The sequence below is a fragment of the Lepidothrix coronata genome, unplaced genomic scaffold, assembly GCF_001604755.1.
Source record: "Lepidothrix coronata isolate B3197 unplaced genomic scaffold, Lepidothrix_coronata-1.0 Scaffold67, whole genome shotgun sequence".
NCBI classification, from domain to species: Eukaryota; Metazoa; Chordata; class Aves; order Passeriformes; family Pipridae; genus Lepidothrix; species Lepidothrix coronata.
The window spans coordinates 727,121-747,667 of NW_016690247.1; the positions used below are offsets into that span (position 1 = coordinate 727,121).

The 20,547-nt window shown below is 40.1% G+C and overlaps 1 protein-coding gene across 8 annotated transcripts in view; it reads left to right on the plus strand.

Moving 5' to 3' along the window:
• Nucleotides 1-20,547, plus strand: part of TRAPPC9 (trafficking protein particle complex 9) — a 455,047-nt gene that overhangs the window by 430,062 nt on the left and 4,438 nt on the right. For all 8 annotated transcript variants that reach the window (XM_017818312.1, XM_017818311.1, XM_017818313.1 and 5 more), the window contains one exon: nucleotides 16,391-16,614. In XM_017818312.1, coding sequence (XP_017673801.1) covers nucleotides 16,391-16,614 — 224 coding nt within the window. The remainder of the gene's footprint in view (nucleotides 1-16,390; nucleotides 16,615-20,547) is intronic.

The window sequence follows — 20,547 nt, forward strand, 5'->3', positions numbered from 1 at the left end:
GAAGAGAAACCAACCAGACAAGTAAACAAATTTTTAGTCTTTGGAGAAGAAAGGGATTTTTATCTCCCCCTAACTTGATTGATCTTTCTGAATAACAACCGTTTCAGAAGGATTAGGACCCATTTCAGATGATCACTGTTATCTTCATTGCTCCAGGTCTTTTTCTGCAAGGCAGTGCAGTAACTTGAAAAGCTGCAATCATAATACCAGCTCTGCTTATTAGGATAAACAACCTGCAGATAAACTTTAGCTATTTTATTAATTAACAGCTGTATTTTTCTCCCCTGGAAATCTCAACAGAAAGGCCATTCCTATGACTGCCCAGGACAAATTGCTCAGCTGTCCGAGCCAAAGGTGGCAGGTGGTTTTTCAGGGCTCTCAGTACAGCCTGTGTCATATTTTTACTCTACCCAGGACTTGGTGAGTGGGCAGCCAGGGAAATGGTGTTTGCTGGCTTCAATGGCCTTGCACACCATGGCCAAGCAATAAAAAGCCACACTTGCGAATGGTCCAAGAGAACATTACAGTCCACAGTTCCAGACAATGCATATTCTCATTATAGGATTCAAGTATTTATGACTGTTTTGATAGGATGACAAGTCTAGGTAAGGTAGATTTCTGCTCAGTGTTACCGACAGGCAAATCACATCACAAAACAAAGATGTGTGTAAATATTTCAGCAGACTGCAAGAAAATGAACCTCACGCTGATCTCAGAAGGATTTTCTGAAGCGATTCTGCCATGGTTACTTTCAAATATTTAGATTTATTGCTGGGGTTGTTGTGAGTCTGTGAATTCACAATGCATGAGTAAATATATGCGTGAAATACTCCTGCATTTGCAGGGGAAAGGCTGACTGAGCAAATGAAACCCTTTTTCCATCTTGGTGTCAAATAGAAATAGCCCAGATATAACTAGGCCTCGTACTTTCAGGCACAGAGAAGCTGTTACTGGCATAGAATGGAGTCCTTCTGGACGGATATAAATTGGAAGAAAATTCTATATTTAATGACCTGTGGAGAGAGATTGACAAGGAGTTTATGAAAACTTCCAAGATCTGAAATGCTACAATGACTCTCAAATGGGTGGGTCAATGGGCAAAGGAAGTTGCCATGGTAAAATGTGTATGATGTAGCTGTATGTATAAGTAGCTACTAGCAATTAATAGTTAATCAATTAGCCATCTTAATTATGAACCTGATACCTGCAGTGAGTCATTCCATGTATTTCTCCATAAACCTACTGGGTGCATCCATGGATAAATGTGCATATCCTTAGTTCAGCAAGGTCCTAACGCCAAATTTCAATAAATGCAGGAGACCCAAATGCCAAAGCCATACAGGGTGTACAGTCATGTATATTAATTGCAATATCTTATGTGTCAGAAAGCTGGAAGACCCTTCCTTTCTAGACCATCAGACCATAGGCAGGACAGAAATTCCCCCCATGGATCCCTATCAGAAAGCAGTCCCGTGAATTTTTGACTGGTTTAATTACTGTTGACTGACAGAAGACATAATTACAGCTTATATTTTGTTAACTGTACTACTCCTTACATTTTGTGAACCACAGGCATGTTCCTAAGTTGGAAAGAGGTTTAATTCTCGTCAATTTTTTCCTCATTCTCACTTCTCTGAACTTTTTTAATCGTGTTTTCTCATTAGCAGAATATACATGATTAACTCTCTCATTTAATGAGGTGCTTTGGGATGATAGAGACAGCAGTCCATTCTGCTGAATGACTTTGAGACGTTAAAAATTAAATAAAACTTGTAAGTGCCAACAGTTCTCCTGCTGGTCTTTACTGGTAGTTGTTCTTTTCTGTGAGAGAATATTCATTTTCAGCCAGTATCCTGCCTTCAAGAAGTTGATTTTCAGATTCTTGTTAATAGCAAGTCTTGGCACACTGTGGCAAAAACTGGTTCCTTTTCTTAGACTTAGAATAGTGTAAGAGTGGGACAAGCTTGCCTGATTTTCAACTAATTAACAATTTTATTAGTTTTTTTATAGAGAGAAGACAGTGATATTCATTTACATTAGATCTCAAAGAAAAGTGTCTGAGGAAATGAACCTTTCCTCATACAAAGCATTTTCTGCTGGAGGCTGCCATGCTTTGGAATGTAAAAATGGAACCTAGCTACAAATAAAATTGGAAAAACAAGAGGATGGATGCTACAGTTGAATTCTATAGCATTCAGGTCATTAAAGACAACTGGAATTGATCTTTCCTGTCAAAGACAATTCTCTATTTTTTCTATAACTTTTCAGTGCTTTGTTTTGTGGGTTTATTGCTTCTGTACTTGTGGAAGAAATGTAGGAGTAGTGTTACTTTATTGCATTTTATGGTGATAAAGAACTTGGCTCAGCATTTTTAAGTCTGGCAGTGAGTTCTCTTTTTATTGAAGGGTCGTGTGTTTGGATTTCAGTGTGCTCAACATCTGCATATCATTTCAACAGCTGGCAAACTTGTTGGGGAGCATCTGCTTTCTATTACAGCTACTTTCATTGAGGCAAATCGAATGTGGCATCTGAAAGGGCTCGTTGCGTTCATGGAGATTTCACTGGTCATTACGTGACAAAGCGATAATTTGAGGGCACAGATTTTGCCTGTTTTGATACAGTCCATGGTACACTTTAGCTACTTTCAGAGGAAAATGCAAGAGACATTAAGAAATGGTCAGGAGCAATGTGGATAAAGAGGAAGTGAAGAAAAGATAGCAAAGTTCTACATTTGTAGATATTTACTAATGAGCTTCTAAAATGCTTGAACTTAACTTTGTAGTTTTGAATGAGATGCTTCATTTAACAGATTATCCTGCTCTGATAGATATTTAAGATTGATGCTATTTTTAGAACCCTTTCAAAGTCAAACCTCTCATGAAGGTGATTAATTCTTTACCTCTGATTTTCGTTCATTTGTTTTGATCAGGGATACTCTGTTGATGAGTTTGGTGTCCAAATCTAATGAAATCTCATCATGTTTCTACAACATTACTGTGTAACTATCTGCTCTTATCACTAGATGTAATGCCTTTATGGAAGAAGTAATGACTTGGATTTGGCCAGTCATCTTCCTAAATTACCATCTTATGCTGTCTGTTGTTTCTCAAGAAAGGATTTTAAAAGATTCTTCTGGAATGGGCACAGCCAAGAAATGTCTTCAGAGAAAAGGTGGTATGAATGGTGTAGTAATAGGTGATTGTATAGCTATGGACAAGAGGCTGAAACCACTTTTACTCTGCATCATAGCAGTAACATCTAAGACTATGGGTCAGGACATTTGTTGACTCGTGCTAACATCCTTGCCCTGTCCTCGTTTGTTCTGGTAATTCTGTCTTTACTTGCAGAGAGAAGTAAGAGCTCTTTAGATGTGCACAGAGATGTACCAGCAGGATGTTCTGCTGAGCCTGCTGCCAGCACTGCATCCCCTCTTGGAGCTCATGGGCTCATGTTGCAAGTGTTTCATCAGTGAACCTCAAGGGGATTAAGATTTCCAGTGAAGTTTCCTAAAGCTCACAGTCAGGTCTCTGAATTTGAAGATCATCTAGGAATTGACCGCAAGTTGTTTCCTTCTTACTCCCATCCTGACATTGGCATCTATTTTGAGACTTAAAGCCAGGAAGCACAGTTTGCATTCTCTGAGTGAGCTCAGTTGTGTACCCTGGTTTACAAAGGGGACTAGAATATCTATTCAAGACCTTTATGGAAAAATAGTTCAATTATATTGTTGCTTGTTACAGCTTCCTTGTAGCTGTTTATCCAGTTATTCTGATGTGGTTTTGCCATTAAGCATGCTAATGCCATTAATGGAAATGGATGAGAGAAACTTCATTTGTTCCAGAGAGTTTTCCAGGAGAGGGCAGCCATAGTTAATTCTGGGTCAGTTCATGTGATACAGTGTGAATATAGATTACTGGCAGTGTTTGGCTGCAACACTCTATTGCCCAGCATGGTTTGTGTGCTTAGTTCTTTTAATTTGTTCCTTTGTTTGGATTGCAAGTGTGTAAAAGACAGACTTTTTCACAAATTAACACTGCAAAAGACAAGCCACATAATAGAGTGGTTAACTCCCAGTGCTCTGTACTTGCTGAAATCACAAATGCTTTTGGGAGCAGCTTCCATTATATGTCACTGTTTGTTTTATATACTTTCCAACCATATCATAAACTCCTCTTCACTCAGTTACTTCAAAGGTATTTTTGGAAAAGCATAGCCTAAACTATTGCTAGAGACCTGAACATTTCAGGAAAAAAAATTCCCTGGCACTGAAAACTTTTATCTCTTTAGTTTAGAAAGGATCAGGACAAAATGATCCTCTCTCCTCTCCTCTTTACATAATGAGGATGCATATAAAACCTATCTTGTTTTGGATGTAAGGATGATAAGTTAGCACTAAGAGGCATGTCCCATATGCACAGTTTGGAGGCTGTGCTTGTCCAAACAGCAGTGATGATAGAGATGGCACCAGGAGACATTTATTTAATTATTTAATCATTTAATTCTGCCCTCTCAGAGCTGTTGCTTTGGCACAACTGCCTCTGGGACTGGGAGGACAACCAGGATCCCTTGACATACACCCTCAGTCTTTGCATGAAGACTGCAAGGAAAGTTTCCTTTTCATATGAAATGCATAAGTTCCTTTCTCAGATCAATTCAAACCAGCAAAAGCTATTTTTCTTTTTTCCTCCTTTCTTCTTTTTTAATTTAAAAAAAAAAAAGCTCAACTCTCTTTTCCTGGACAGCTAAGTAAAAACTCCATGAAATACCATTTTCCAGACCTGTAGGTAATGGATTTCTATAAAGTTAAAAATCTGGTCCCAGCAGGTACAGAGATGATAGGGTTTGGGAGGATTTTTTATTTCTGTTTTGTAGGAGTAAACAAAATGCATTTCTTCACACTTCACATGTAAATTCACAAAATGATACGTGACTTCAGAGGTATAAGAAGCCATTAAGTCTTTCCATACACTGAATTTTGAAGACCTTTATCTTCAATTTTTTTCAACTTTGTCAACTTCCAATGCTTGACAACCTCCCTTTGTTTCTTAGGCATCCCACTAATATGTATCAAACATGAACACATAATCTCAAAATGCATAAACCACTGAAAGATTGTGCCAGAGAGACCCTGACAGACAATGTAGGGCTGCTTTGTCTTCTGTGGAGGGTGAGGAGTTAATAATTTCTCGTCTCTGCTTCTCTGTCTGTGGGTCTCTAGAAGGTGGAGCAGCCACAGTGCTGTGTCTGCAGGTGAGCTGATAGCTCTGGCCAGGCTGCTCACAGAGCCTTGTGAAAATAATTCTTAGAAAAGAGACTTAATCAGCTGCCGCACTACGCTGTTTTGCGCATAATTGTGTCTGTCTTTTAAAAGCCAAAGATAAAAGGACAGAATTTGACACCTGCTCATTGCTCATCTTCCCAGCAGCTCTGCAGGCTGGAGCACAGTCACAGGGTTGGAGCGAGGAAAGGTTTTGCCACCCGGACTGTCAATTAAAAGGAGAGGGGTTTGCAGGAATGCTTTGCAGCACTTGACAGACAAAGCCCAAGGCATGGCTCACAGCCTTGGATATGGACAGGATTTAATTTTTTACTCTCTAACTGAACTCAGTGTTTCTCTTCTTCTCTCCCCACAATGTTATATTTACAGTTTTATTAAACACGGAGTTTTCATCCTCTGCGCACTTCACTGTGCTGATATCTGAGGTCTCTATTCCTTCAAAATGCAGTGATGGGAAAGAAACAGTTTCTACGCTCTTACTTTAACTGTTTTCTCAAAGACTTCTCCTTTAAATAGCATTATTTTTATTTCAGTTTACTTTTCTTTATGGTTGAGTTTCCTTTTATCCTCTCTACCCCTTCCTGCATGTCCTATAAATCCTCAGGTTTTACCTTTGGTTTAAACTTATTCCCATAAGGAGTTGGTATCTCGATGAGCCAGCATGGGGATTTTGAAAGCTTACAATTAAGATGTTTTTCTCTATCTCTGGAAGTCCCCTTTCCCTCTCAGTTTTGTTTGGTAACTACGCATTTATTTCTGCTCAGTGAAAACTCCTATCTGCTCTTCTCAGATCAGGTTAACTCCTTCCTGAAATGTCTCAGTGTTCCCATGTGGAGAACTGGTACAGTGCTCACTTTGCCTCACCAAGATAGCCTTGAGATTTGAGATATAAAGATATTTTTAATTTATTTAAGATTTTTTAAAATTTTTTCTGACTCTGGCACTGCTGTCTTCGCATCCCAGGAAAATAGCTCTGCATAGTTCCAGGTGTCATACAAATTGTTCTGCCAAGCTCTTAGGAACATGAGTATTGTGGTCCCTAAGAGCTTATAGTCTGGTTCTATATATGTTACATGCTATAGAAGTATATATGCCATATGGAAAAAAAAAAAAAGGTTAGCAGGGAGGAGGAATAGGTAAAATATGACAGAGTAATAAGAGAGAAGTAGTTTTGCACACAAGTTGTAGACCCCAGATATCAGTGAGCACAACCAGTAGGTTTCTGTGGGTATTACTGTGTGACCTCAGCAACAGGTTTCAGCTTGCATGGGAAAAGATGGATCAGTATGTGGGAATTTAGCCCGGACTGTGCTCTACTGCTATAGCTGGAAAGCAGACAGGCTGGGAATGAGGTCTGTGCGAGGTGCCATGTGGACATAGCCAGGTCACAGACCTACAGGGTGGTCTTTGATACAAGGTCTTCAGGAGAATAAGAAGGCAACTAGTGTCAAAACCAGAGATGAAGAGATTTTAATTGTTAAGGCTTGTGATCCAGTTAGGTTTTGGATGAGGGTTTGGCAATGTAGGCAGAGTGAAAAGGTCAGATTTGGAGAAGTTTTGTAGAAAGTGGCATCAGGTTTAATCAGAGACTGAAGGTGTGAGTCATGAGAGGAGATCAAGTCAAAGTGAAAACCGAGATTGGCAGGAGAGAGTCCGATTTTATTTCTGAAATTAAGAAAGGTACAGAGAGGAAAGGACTTCATGAAAAATTCAGGAGCTAGGTTTTGAGCATGTTCAGTTTTAGAAGTAGTAAATTATTAACAGAAATATCTCAGAGAAAGGCCAAAATTTGTTTGGTTTGATGGCACTAGGCTTAGAGATTTGTTGTTTTCTGATTGTTATTTGAGTGTTCATATCCAATCTAATAAGGAAAAATATGGATTTATGTCACAGAGGATGACTGAAAACTTCCATCTGCATATATCTATTACTGTAGTTCTTTTGTGGATTCAAATTGGATTTTGAGACAGGTTATGATATAGAAGCAGGATGCAATCAGAAAAAGAAGTCACAGCATCGTAGTAGGGCTTGATAGTTTCCAGCTCACATCTGCCTGGATTATTGTCTCATATCTTAATGCAAAAGTGGACACATCATATGTAGGGAAAATGGGAAAAAAATTAACTCAATCTGTTGGTAAGTAAAACAACTTAGAGTTATTAGACTGAAATATGCTGTGACTGAAATTCGAAGAGACTTCATGAAGAATGTATCCATTTTGATGTGCACCTCTGCTTTTCAGCAGCTCTGGTCTGTGGACATTGGGCACATGTGGTCTGCTAACCACACGTCACACCTTCCCTGGACAGAAAGTGCCGCCCGTGATCGCAGTGTTTGTACCTGGGCTTGTTTAATGTCTCTCATTTAGCTCAGCTCATTGGCTTGCAGTCATGGCTGGGCTAAAGGAGGCCTGTGAGGCTCAGTGTCCTACTGCTCATATTTACACAGCCACTGAAATGTGGTAAATCATCTACCTGCCTGTTAATAGGGGGTTATATATTATCTCGTACCAAGCTTTGACTGATCTACAAGGACACGAAAATTCTTACAGCCTGGACATCTTATGTAATATTACATGGTTCTTTCTTAATAGAAACGTGGAAAATGAGGCAGACAAATAATTTTTATTTAAATAATCAGTATAAGGTTTTTTTTGCTTTCTTAAAGCATCCTGCACTGGTGTTTCTATACATCTCGGCATGGAGATACCTACTGGCTGTCTCATCTCTCTTCTCATCTGCATTTAAGTTCCTTCAGGCCTCAAATAAGACAATTATACTACACATTGTGTTTATTTAACTAGCAATTTTGAAAAAAAGAAGTACCTGTTAGTTTACCTGTTAGGTATGATGCTGTATCTGTGTAAGAGTTCAGAGCACCACTGTGCCTGTTGAATGGATAAAGCAGAAAATACTGTTTCCACTTGAAATGGTAGAAAATACATAAAAACAAATTCTGCTTCCATATTTACATATTCTGTGAGAGTTTTGGTAAGTAAATTGTGTGGCTGAAGCCACGTATTTGACTTTGCATGCACAAAACTGAGTACAGGAGCCCAGTTTTGTGTCTCTGCTTGTGACCAGTTGCTAGCTCAATGCCATCTCCATAGGGAGTGTGCCAGAATCACCACCCTTATCACTGATTTCTAGAGCAGGTAACACTCCCTGGAGGTCTGCAACCTATCTAGTGTCTAGACTAAACCTGCTTTGAGGTTGAGACAGACTTCTAAACTAGCACAGAAGTGCTATTGTCTCCTTTTCTACCACTAACTTTTGCAGCCTCAAGTCAAAAACTCTGACACAGTTGGTATGAGGCTTTTCGAAATATTCTCTGTAGAAGGAGAGCTTTGTCTCACATCCATCACTGCAGAATGGCAGAAAAAAGAAGAAAATGTCAAGTATCCTTATGCAACCAGTGAGGAACGATGTACTGTAGGTTAAGTCATGTTATGGTGATTTTTGGGTTTGTCTTGTGCAGAGCCAGAATTTGGTCTCAGTGATCCTTGTGGGTCTCTTCCAACTCAGGATATTCTATAATTCTGTTCATTCTTGCAGTGGTTTTGCACAAAGCTGCCAGTATACAAAAAACAGTGTTATATGATATATCCTAATATGTTTTGGTTTTGCTTAAATGTAATATAGGGCTTTTCCCCCCCCTTTCTTTTCCCCCCACAGGGCATGGTAAGAATGCTCTGAAAGTAGTCCTGACAGAGACAAACTATAAAGTTTTCAGTAACCTAAAATAACATGCAAATCCCAGGATTGTGAAATTTCAAACACCGGCATGCACCGTATGCCAGCCTGACCTCCTGGCTATGTAGCAGATAATAAAAAGAAGTCTTTGTCAAACCTGCTTGTGATGAACAGATAAAAAAAGGTTGGCCCACAGTCAGAAATGAGACTATTTCAGCAAGGTGGTACCATGTCATGGAATATTTTAAAATAAGTCAAAAGGAGTTCAGGGATTTTCATGAGTTTACTGAAAAACAGAGCTTTGAGCATCTTAAAATTTTAGGGATCTGCCTTTGAGCATTTAGATTAGGACTAGACACAAGCAGTATAAACTCTAAAGTGATTTTCACTTGATAGCAAATTGGGCAAATCACCAAATCACAGGTTATCTTGGCTGCCAGAGGAGAAATGAGACAAGCGGGTGCCATTCATGTGCCAACAATTTCACAGGGAAGGAGAAATGTCTGTCATAAAAGGCATGTGCATAGTAAAATAACTCCCACCAAAGCCAGGGAGGTTACACTGAACTGAGTCATTTCTTAAATAAGTCTGTGGTTCATGTGCATTCAGGTTTTAAGATCTCAAGTGGAAGTTGGAGGAATCCAAACCCCAGAGCACTAGTCATGTTCATGCTTCCCTCCTCAGCCAGCGTGACCCTGGGATTTCAAGTTAATTGAAGAAGGTTGTATTACATCTTGGTGTTTAGGACCGAGATCAAGGAGCACTAAAACTGAATGCTGATCACGTGTCTTGGAGATTAAAATTGGACATAAACATATTGATTTGGAGGAAGAAAGCTCACTCAGGGCAAATGTCAAGGTTGAAGAATCCTTTTGCAAGTGAGTCCTATGGGATGCTGCAGCATCCTCAGTCCACTGTCATCACAGAGTTAAGGACAGACACAAACTGGAAGCAATTTGGCAGGAAGGATAATGGGACCAGTTGGGATCTGTCATCAGCATACTGGCCACTGCAAGAGAGTGATTAAATAGGAAGACACAGACAATTATCAAAGACTAATTGCTTATTGTTGCTAGAACTATATTTTAAATGTGTTTTTCTTTTTAATTGCTTTTGGAGTGAATAAAGTGTCCTTAATTCAATTCTAAAATGTTTGGGAATGGGAAGCCTGCCAGGAACTGGGCAGCTCAGAGGTCTTGTGAAAGCAATTACCGCTTTTCACCAGCGTATGTTCATGTTCAGTCATCCTGTCCTCTGCCAACTTTCCTGTTTTCATGTTTGTGCCCCTATGTTGGCTGAAGGTCTCTGGGTTGTTGGTACTTTCAGAAAGCTGCAATAGTTTGTTCATATGTTTTTTATTCGTCACTGTCCAAGAGCCTTGACCAGAAGAGGAGCTGAACTCTTCAGGTCCATAGGGGTTTGGGATCAGCAAGCTCTGAGTATTATGGCAGTTTTTAGGACAGAACTAGCAGTGGTTGACAAGGTGAGATATCCATGTAATTTAAAGCTGTTGCAACACAAACATCTGTACACCTCTGTGCTCTGTTACTACTGACTGCAGAGAAATTAAGCAGGGGGTGGATTTGGCTCAGTATTGTGTCAGTATAACAATAAATGAGCAGGAGATGAGCAGGAGATCTTGGCATTCCAAGCTAAGATGCTCAGGTTTGGTGTGAGGAGCAGGTCCAAATCACATACAGAAGGTTTTATGTAAGTAGCTGTGAGGGTCTTGTGTTATTAAATAACCATTCAGCGCTTTCATGATGAGAATGACAGGAACACAATTTTTATATTCATAGAAATATCTTTTGTATGGATGTATTCAGCTCTGAAAATACTGCAAGACCTCATCATGGACAAATGAATTTAACCAATGCTACATCTCTGTGCGCAAATAATTTGCATGAACAGTTTGGAAAATGAAAGGAAACTGGAATGCACTAGGGAGAACAAGTGCAAAAAGGGGAAACAGAAACAGTGTTTGGTTTCATATTTTGGAGGAGACAGACAAACAAATTCAAGGATCCTATCACCTCAACAGAACACCACATCACCTTCTCCTCTAAGCTGCCATAATGAGATTGAACCCCGAAACCAGGCTACTAAAACTGACATGAAGCATGACAGGAGGGACAGGGAATGTGCTTGTTTGGAGACAGGATCAACTTGCTCTGTACAGAGAGTTTGCCTGTAGTACAGGTTTTTCCTCCTTTCTGATCTTTCTTTCACCTGCATAAAATGTAAGATCAGAAATGGAGAGAATTGTTCAACGTATTTCTGAATAAATGATTTCAAAAGGAGTTCTCTTTGCATTGTTAAGTTCCTTGCAAAACCCTGAACAAACATTCTTGAAGAAAAGGGCATGGGAAAAAAAGAAAACTGAAGAAGTTTTTCCAGACAGCAGGGCTGGCCCTTTCCTTGCTCTTTTAGGGCAATTAGAAGTAAAGCTGGCCTGGGCAAAAAATTTAATCAGCACTTTAGGTTTTTTGAATACAGAAAAACCAAATCATTCTGTGAGACCATTCCAGCAACTCTGGCTTGGGCTCTTGTTCTTTGACTTTCCTCTATAAAAGTACCTGATGGATATTATCAAGAGATGTCACTGATTTTTGTCTGCTCCTTTCTCCTCCACAGACCATGTCTCTCCCGGTTCACAGGCAGAGATGAGTAAAACTAGTATTTTGGAACAATTCTAACAGCATAACAATCGTTAATTGGTAAAGTACCCTAACAGTAACTGTAGGCAAGGCTTGCTTTTCTGGGCTTAAAGGTCTCCTTTATCTTGTATGTGCTAAGTATTTACTCAGTTGGGCATTTCATGCCTTGAGCTTTGTTGGCCTACTTGTTTGGACAAAGCCATTGCTCTGTGAGGTGTTTGCTGGAAGTCTTGGGCCAGCTGCAGTGAATGGCAGAGGCCAGTGCAACTACATTAGCTGGGGATTCAACATCCAGTTTAAAAGGAAATACCAAATGGAAATGTCTCCATCCCCCACTGTAACAATGGGCAAAACCACCCTGCCTTCCTCTGCAGCCTGTTTTTTAAAATCAACCCAAGGATGAGTGAGGAGAGTAAACATTGCTGGAATATGCATTTCCACTGAGGTTAAATGTATTTGTGTGCAGCTTTCCAAAATTAAACTTTGACAGTGGCAAATGGGGATTTGGGTGCAGAAATGCAATTAGCTGTGACTCAGGACTCTGGATGTACAGGTGGGCAATGAGTTCTCTCATGGAAACCTGATAAAGTAGCAAGAACAACTTACAATGTGTTAATATGAGCAGAGTAAATAACACAAAATGTTATTAGTGTTTGACATTCATTTCCAAGTGGCTCCTTTGGGTGATGTAGACAGAAGTGCACCTGGCAGGTGATGGTAGGTGATGTTTTTCTTGTGGAATAGTCATTGTCTTCCTGTTAGCAACATTCATTCTCTTTTCTTGAGTTCTGAGATCCTGAAAGAAAGACATTATAAGAACTCTGATGTATTATTTTCATAGAATGGTCTCCCAGACATCCTGTGGTGTCAATAAGCATCACTCATCACCTGGGCCAGGAATTAGTTTTTCCATCTTAAAGATTAATTCATAAAAGGTTTGGCTAAGGCTTTCAAAGAAAAAAGCAAGGCTTTCCAATCACCCTTCTCAGTGGTTTGTATCAGCTTATCCTCTGCCTTCCAAAATGTGTGGGACAACGTTTTCTCCCTTCATACAATAATCACTTAGAGAATGTCCTAGAGATAAAATAGAGTGGTCCTATGCCTGTTCATAGGTGCAAGGCAGAGACTGTGTCTGTCCTTTTTTTCATGGCTATCAAGCATTGCAGGGTAAGTTTGGCACCCAAGGATGCCAACGTAGTGGGCATTGTAGGTAAATGAACAGGAAAGGGAGGGGCAGCATTCTGTTGGCTTATTAAATTACTTTTTAAATTATTTAACTTTTAGTTAGAAGGAGATCGAGAGATTTCTAGGTCTTTTGGGGTTTTTTTTCCCCCTCTGGCAGCCAGATTTTTTGCTCCCACTTTTGAAATGTAATTTATATATTCTGTTTGAATTAAACTTGGTCCTTCTAATTCTCTGAAGTACTGTTTCTCTCATATCTGAATCTTTGGAGGATGGAGATACAGCCACGACTGTCTTCTGTGCTAGTGACTGTATCATCTGATTCAGAGCTCCTGTATTCCAAAGCCAATAATGATTCACTCTCACAGCAGTGGTGTGAGCAGTCTCAGCTTTTATATGCCATCTGTGTGAGTGAGCTGAATCTGCAGAAATGGGACCCTGTACACATGGCTTTTCCTCTGTTCATGGATGAAAATATTAAAGCAAATCCGTATGGTCCATGAGATGTTTTCTGTGTCAGGAAGGGAGTAAAACTGCCTGTCAAACCAAGCTGTTCTCCCTGATGAAAGGGGACTGTTTTTAAACACTCCTTTCCATAGTATTTTGCACGCCAGCCATGTGTGCTTTCTCATCTGACATCTCATTGAGATCCTTGGCTTCAGTTCTGCAGGAGGGAAGTGTGTTCTGGAGGGGAAGGAAATTATCTCTCAATATATACACAAGCACGTGTGCACACATGCTCTTGAATCAATCTTAAATGAATTGAATTTTTTTTTAGGAATACAAAAGAAAATTAATCTGGTTGAGCCAGACTTAATTGCTTCCCTTTTGTTTGGATTTTCTGTTTTCTCATGAAGATATTAGGAAGCAGTGCTCTGAGCTATTATTAGATACAATGGTAGAGACAGGGCAAAGGGTTCATTTACAATTCGTACAGCAGTGCATTGAAATTTAAAGCTAAAAGGCAAGTTGATGAGCATCTTGAAAATAAGGATTCATCCACTAAGTGTGAGTGGAGTATACTCCATGGAATATTTCTGAAGGTTCAGGCTGGTCTGGGGAGCTAACCCTTTGTGAAGCTACCCACTGGCTGGAGGAACCAGAAAAAAAAAGTGGTTTTGTTTTTTCTTTTTTAGTTAATGAAAGGACTCATCTTGCAGGGAGAAGCTTTGAAACATGAACTGATATAATGTAATGAATTGCTATAAACACATTTCTTTTGAAGGAAGCAACTGGAGTTCAGTTCTGTCAGGAGACTGAGAAGCTTTAAGGTTATCCACAGACACACATTTCTGTGTTTTGAAAAATTCAAGTCAGTTAATCCCAGATAATGGGATACCATTATAACCACTACCTCACCTCCACGATCTTAGGGCAATACTGCAAGGAGCAATTTGATCCTGTTGGGCAGGAGAGCCCATAGATTAGAGTGTGCTGTTGCAAAAGAAATCCAACTCCAAAACAGTTTTCTAGCCCTTTCCTAAAATGCAGTGGTGATTATAACTTCCTTTCACAGAATCAGAGAATGGTTCAGATTGGCAGGGACCTCTGGAGATCATCTGGTCCTATCCGCTGTTCAGGTGGGGCCACCTAAAGCCTCTCGCCAGGGGCCATATCCAGATGGTTTTTGAGTATCTCCAAGGATGGAGACTCCACAACTTCCCTGGGAAACCTGTGCCAGCACTTGGTCACCTTCAGTGTAAAAACAGTTTCCTGATGTTCAGAGGGAAGCTCCTGTGTTTCAGTTTGCGCCCATTGCTTCTGGCACTGTCACGGGGCACCACTGAAAAGAGCCTGGCTGTGTCCTCTCTGCACCCCCCAGGTGTTCACAGACATTGTTGGGATCCCCTGAAGTCTTCTCTTCAAGCTGAACATTCCCAACCTGTCCTCATAGGAGAGATGCTTCAATACCTTAATCCTCTTCATGACCCTACACTGTAGGCTCTCCAGTATGTCCATGTCTCTCTTGTACTGAGGAGCCCAGAACTGGACACAGGCACTCCACATGTGGCCTCACCAGTGCTCTCATTGTCAAAAACTGACCTCCTGTGGAAAGGTTTGGAATGGGGGCTGTTCCAGCTGGGACATAGACATGGGTTTTGGATAGCTCCAGTTTGAGCACTGCAGGGTTTTTTTGGGCTTGCTCTGCCAAGCCTCTTGTATCTGGGACTTGCTGCTGCATTTGGGCAGCTTTGGTCAAGGAGAGGTTTTCATCTGGGTAGCTCAGCTTTGCTGATCTGACCTGTGGAATAAATGTTCTTTTTTGAACTTGTTTCTTCTTTGGCATTAACTTCTTTTTTTTTTTTTCCTCCCAGTGGCTGTGCTGAGGCTTGTTCAGTTTGCCAGACTAAAGGGCATCACAAGAACATGCATCATTTTGTACTTTTTGTCTAAGGCAACAAAACAAAAATAAGTTTTAAAAAAATCATTTTGTTATATTTTTTTTTTTCTGTGAAAGTTCCTGAAGCATAAAAATAGTGTCTTTCCTTGAAGAGAGGATATTACTAATGTAAATCTGATGCTGTTAGCAAAGGAATAATATGATGTATGTCATAAGGCAAGGAACTGAGGAGGAGCTGGAGTGATGGAAATGCCTCACGGGCATATAAGATTGTGGGGATAGGTATTCACACAGAGGATGCTTTCTTACATGTCCCAGGGCTTTCTCTTATCTCTGAACATGAACCCGTAGTGAAATAGAAATGTTCCTGTATTAATAGTGCATTGGAGATAACCCTCATCTGAAAAATACAGTAATACTGCACAACTGGGAACCCTTTAAGAGCAGGGAATTGGACTAAGAATTTCCTAGTGTGTTGGTAATGAAACATTTTGGTTCTGTATAAGCAAATGGACAAGGTTAGTGGACACATTACTCTGGTTGTCATTGTCCCAGCAGTAACCAATTGAGAGGCTTTATATTTTCTGCTATCCCAGAAAGGGAAAGAAAAGTAGAGAGTTAAAAATAGAAATCCCAGAAGGAATTAAAGTGCAAAGAGTGAACAAGCTCATAGTACTGCTGTATAAATTTGAAATCCCTTTTTTCCTTATAATCAGGACTTTAATATATGTATTACATTGCAAATTCTGGCAGTGACTGTCCTGCTCCAAAAGGTCACCTCCATACAGGAGGATTTGTTCTGGCCGTAACATGTGAACATGGGCATCCAGCCCTGGATCTATCTGTTTGTATTAATGGTTACTGTTTGTATTTCACTTCATCTGATGCTGTTGATTTTCTGGAGAAACATGAGAAATTGTCTGTGGCTTTGGCCTTCAAGGGAGGACATTAAAATAATATCTTCTGGTGCCTGTGTATAGATCATAATTGGGTTTTTTTCATAGCTCTTTCAACAGCTGTGGACAGATATCAGGCCTTCATGAATGGTTTTTTTCAAGTAGGTCCCCTGTAGCACTGCCCTACATGGGACAACAGTGGTGTGTTTCCTTTCTCAAAGTTAAGTGTCCTGCACTCTCGGTTTCATCAAGGTCACCTTTTCTCTTTAAGTTTCCCATCAAGATTAACACAGTTTCTAAAGCAGATGTCCAGCCTGATGTGGAACTGTCTCCTTGATTTGCAGATATCCTTGTTGATGGCCAGCTCTGTGACTGTGATGTCGTGGTGAACTGCCAGGTGGGCGACCCCGTCCCGCTGCAGGTGAAGTTGACCAACTGGAGCAAACACAGCGTGGGGCCCTTCGCCCTCACCGTGATGCCCTACCAGGATTACCAGAATGGGGTGCACAACTATGACCTGCAAGATGCCATCACCTTCGTGGGGTCCAACACCTTCTACATCGACTCAGTAAGTCGTTTTATCAGGAGTATCAGGATTCTGGATGATCAGCATTTCCAGAAAAGGGCTTCCTTTTTTAATTGTGCATTTTAAGGCAAATTAATTTTCGGAAAGCACCATGATTATGGCATTTGTTGCTAGGTTGGGGGATACAGAATCATCTCTCTGAAATGGTTTAAGGCTGTAATTTCCTACCATGTAAACCACTAGTAAATTATCAGAGACAGTAACTTTTGGTCACCCCAGGTCGGACTAAATGTGAGCGGGTAACCTAGATTGAATGGTCAATACCATATCACCAGTCCCTTGAGTCATCCAGTGCAGCTGCAGTAATAGATTTTAAATAACTTTTTCTTTTTAGTCCATAAGAAATATTCCCCAGGCTGAGCCAGGGAGCTCAGCAAATCAGTTTTAGTCAGGTCCTGAGGAAACGCAACAGACTGTAAAAAGAAAATGCTAAACATTAATGACCAGTCTGATGAGCTGGTTCATTTCCTTGGTGCTTAGCATACTGTTACAAAACTATAAAGAAATGCTTAAAATGAGGCAAAAAAGCCCCTTTTTAAAACTATTTAGATTATGATTTTTCTCTCAATTTCTTTAGAAGGTTCAAGCCTGGGAACTTTTTGCTTCTGAGGCAAGACACTGAAAATACAGATAAAACTACTCCCTCCCATATCCTTTCCCCCTCAAAAAAATGCAACAACAAAATACTAGGAATGAAAACTTGCAGACAATGCTGCCGAGTGGAACAAGCAGCATTTCTGGTAACTGAAATAAACATGAAGGAGGGGGTGAGTGTTTGGGATAGTGCTTAGGACCTTTGCTTAGGTCAGCTTTTTGGATCAGTAATAAAATGTACCCGTCAAAACTGAATATATGAGTGAACCTTCATAAGAAAGAAATTAAAGGTCAACCACAGGGATAGTCACCATGCACATTTTTCAATTACCCATCGCAGAAGAAAATATTTGTAAAAGCTAATGAGCATGAAATACACCATCAGCTTGAATTCTAATGGGGGCTAACTTTATTCTTATAGCTGCATAATTTAAGTATATCAACAGAAATCATCCAGAGATGGGTTTCTCTGACTCACTTCCTGACAATGTGGAGTTTTTAATCAGACTGGTAGTGTTTGGATGCCTGGCTGCCGAAGGGCCTGACCCTCCAGGCTAATGAGGGAATAGGGAGATGTCAGTGTGATGTATTCTTACCTTCTGATTGAGTCTCCTACAAGGCAAAAAGTCAGGAGGTTACATCTCTTGTGCCTGCCCAGGCAGCTTTCTCATACGTTACGGTCTCCGCTTTTGCCCCATTGTTCAGGATTGTGACATTTCTCCTGTAAACACAGTCCCCAAGAAGTTAAAAATAGAATTGTCTTCTGCTATTTGTCCTCCTTTCCATCCAAAAAAGTGAAATGAAGAAAACGTTGACAAGAAGTGTTATATTTCACAGTGTGTAGTGTTGATGCTACAGAGACTCCCAGAGAAAATGCTTGGTCATGTTTCATCGAGGCATAGAGCCCTCATCATGGAAGAAAACTCTTCAGTATATCTATTGCTGTCAGAGGCCCTTTCTTCCCTCATAATAACTAATTTAGTAATGGAAAATAGATTTCAGAAAGGTCCACCTGTTTTGGGGACAAGAAGAAAGTCCTGGTTTGTGCATTTGATGCTTCAGGGAAGAACAACCACACACAGAATTGTGTTCATGCTCTGAGTTTGGTCAAAAGTCAGACAGACACTGGTCAAAAAACTAAAGAAGCTCATGGTTGGGTGAGATGAAAGAGAATCAGAGTTTCTCTTTTTTATAAATGAAAGTTGAGACACTGGACCAGATTCCCTGCAGGTCTTCAACTCCGCTCTGCTCTGTTGAAGCCATTAAAAACGGCCGCATTATTTTTTTAACCTCAGGTCATTGGCACTTGATTATTTTTCTTCTTTAATGGAGGTGTCTTGAGTTGCTGCCCTTTCCCAGCTGCTTGTGAAAGATGCTGCCCTCTTCCCCAGCAGACCCACCGGAAGAGATGCTGTGAGCACTTGTTTTTGTGCAAAGTTGTCCAGTTTAGCAAAACCGATGTTCGTCAGCAGTTTAAGCTAATTGGGCTGACTTCACTCTGACACTGGCACAGAGGTGCTGACATGATTTATTACAGGGCTGAGCTGGGTGGGAGGAAGGATGGAGAACTAGAGTATGGTTTGGTGTGTCACTGGTGTATGGTCAAGAATGAGTGGGAGCATCAAGTATTATAGCAAGAAAAGATACTTCCCACACTGAAAAATTTGTACTGTTGTCATGCTGATGCAGAAACTGCATTATTGGTATTCAGTTGAATGTGATTTCTCTAGGGGGAAAGCAAAGAAAACCCCAAACCACCCTGGTTTCCTAAATGTTAGTTTCATATTGAGCCTCATGCTCAAAAATTCACAGTTATTTTTGATTCTGGACTAAAAAGTTTCAAAGCAGTTTCTGCTGCTATCTGGAAGACAGGGGATATATACAGGAATTTTCAGAATGCACATGCTGCTTCGCAGTATGAATACAAATTGTTGAAAGGGCAAAAATCACACGATTTTGTATTTCTCTTTCTTGTGGCTTGAAGTCCAGGTGAGATGATTTATCTTGGAAGTAATGTAATGACACTTATTCACCTTTTTGTGCTTTTACTTCAGTTCAATGCAGCAGCCTGGGTTTGTGTCACAAAGTCTCTGCTGGGACATGCTACTTCAAAAAGCAAAGTCTTTTATTGAAAATTTTAAAGGATATTGAACTATTTCCATGCATTTCAAATTAAGTAGAATCTTTATTTTTAAGCACAGCTTCTAATTTGGTTCACCTTACTTTTCTATGTCTGTATTTAACAGAAAAATGTCTTTCTCAGTTATTATTTAGCTAGTTGACATTTTTGTTCAATGGGGAGTCTTGAATCACAAGATAACATGGTGGAATCCACCCATTAAAATATGGTGCATTGATTTAATTTTTTATCTTGCTTCACAACATGAAGTTTGCCTTAAACCATGTTATTAAAATTTTTAGTTCTTACCAGGTAGTTTTTTTTTTTACTAATTAGTTAATCAGACAGAGTTGCTTCTTGCCAAATTAAAACCAAAAATATTATCTTCTATGGAGATTCCTTTAGCTCCCAGCAGTTCATCCTCCCTTGTTGTTCCTACTGGTGCCATCACTATTCTCAAGCAGGTTTTTTTTCCTGCTCTTGTTATCATGCACGAGATCAAGTGGTTGGTAGTGGGAGATGAGGAGAAATTCATTAGTAGATGGTCATTTTAAATCAGCTCAGAAGCCACGATGAACATTTGCTCACTTCTGGCAGGTCCTCTGTGGCCCATCTGGAACAAATTAGTTTTCTTGGCACTGTTTTACTCGCACTGTAAACTCTTTGGGGCAGTGAACAGGAGCTGGCACTAGCCCTAATCTCCAACTGAGCTCCCTAAGTACTACAGCAGTATAAATAAGTAGTAATTAGTTCTAAGCAATCTCAGTCCCACATGGTAGCCTAAATCAGGGAAGGATTAGGATGGATCTAGAAACTTAATTTTTCTTCTCTCTTGGTGGAACAAAGGAGTAACATGGACATTTTTTTTTCTTGATTCTGTGGTCATTTTTTTTCTGGGGTAGAAGCTTCCCATCTTTGGTTTCCACGATTTGGTGGAATTTTAGTAAAGTCTGTTTCAGCTCTGACTCAGCTCAGGGAGCATGTTTTCAACATCATCACAAGTTGGCACAGCAAGTAATGACAAATCTAGTTGGTGACACTGAGACAGCTGTGTGCTGCTAGATCGAATGACAATACAAATTTGGGCTGGGTCAGGCACAAATATGTGATCTTCATGTTTCTCATAGGTTAGCTGGATCTTGCACTGCAATCAGTGGGATGGTATGTCCTGTCAGCTATGGCAGTGAACATCTGACTTGTGA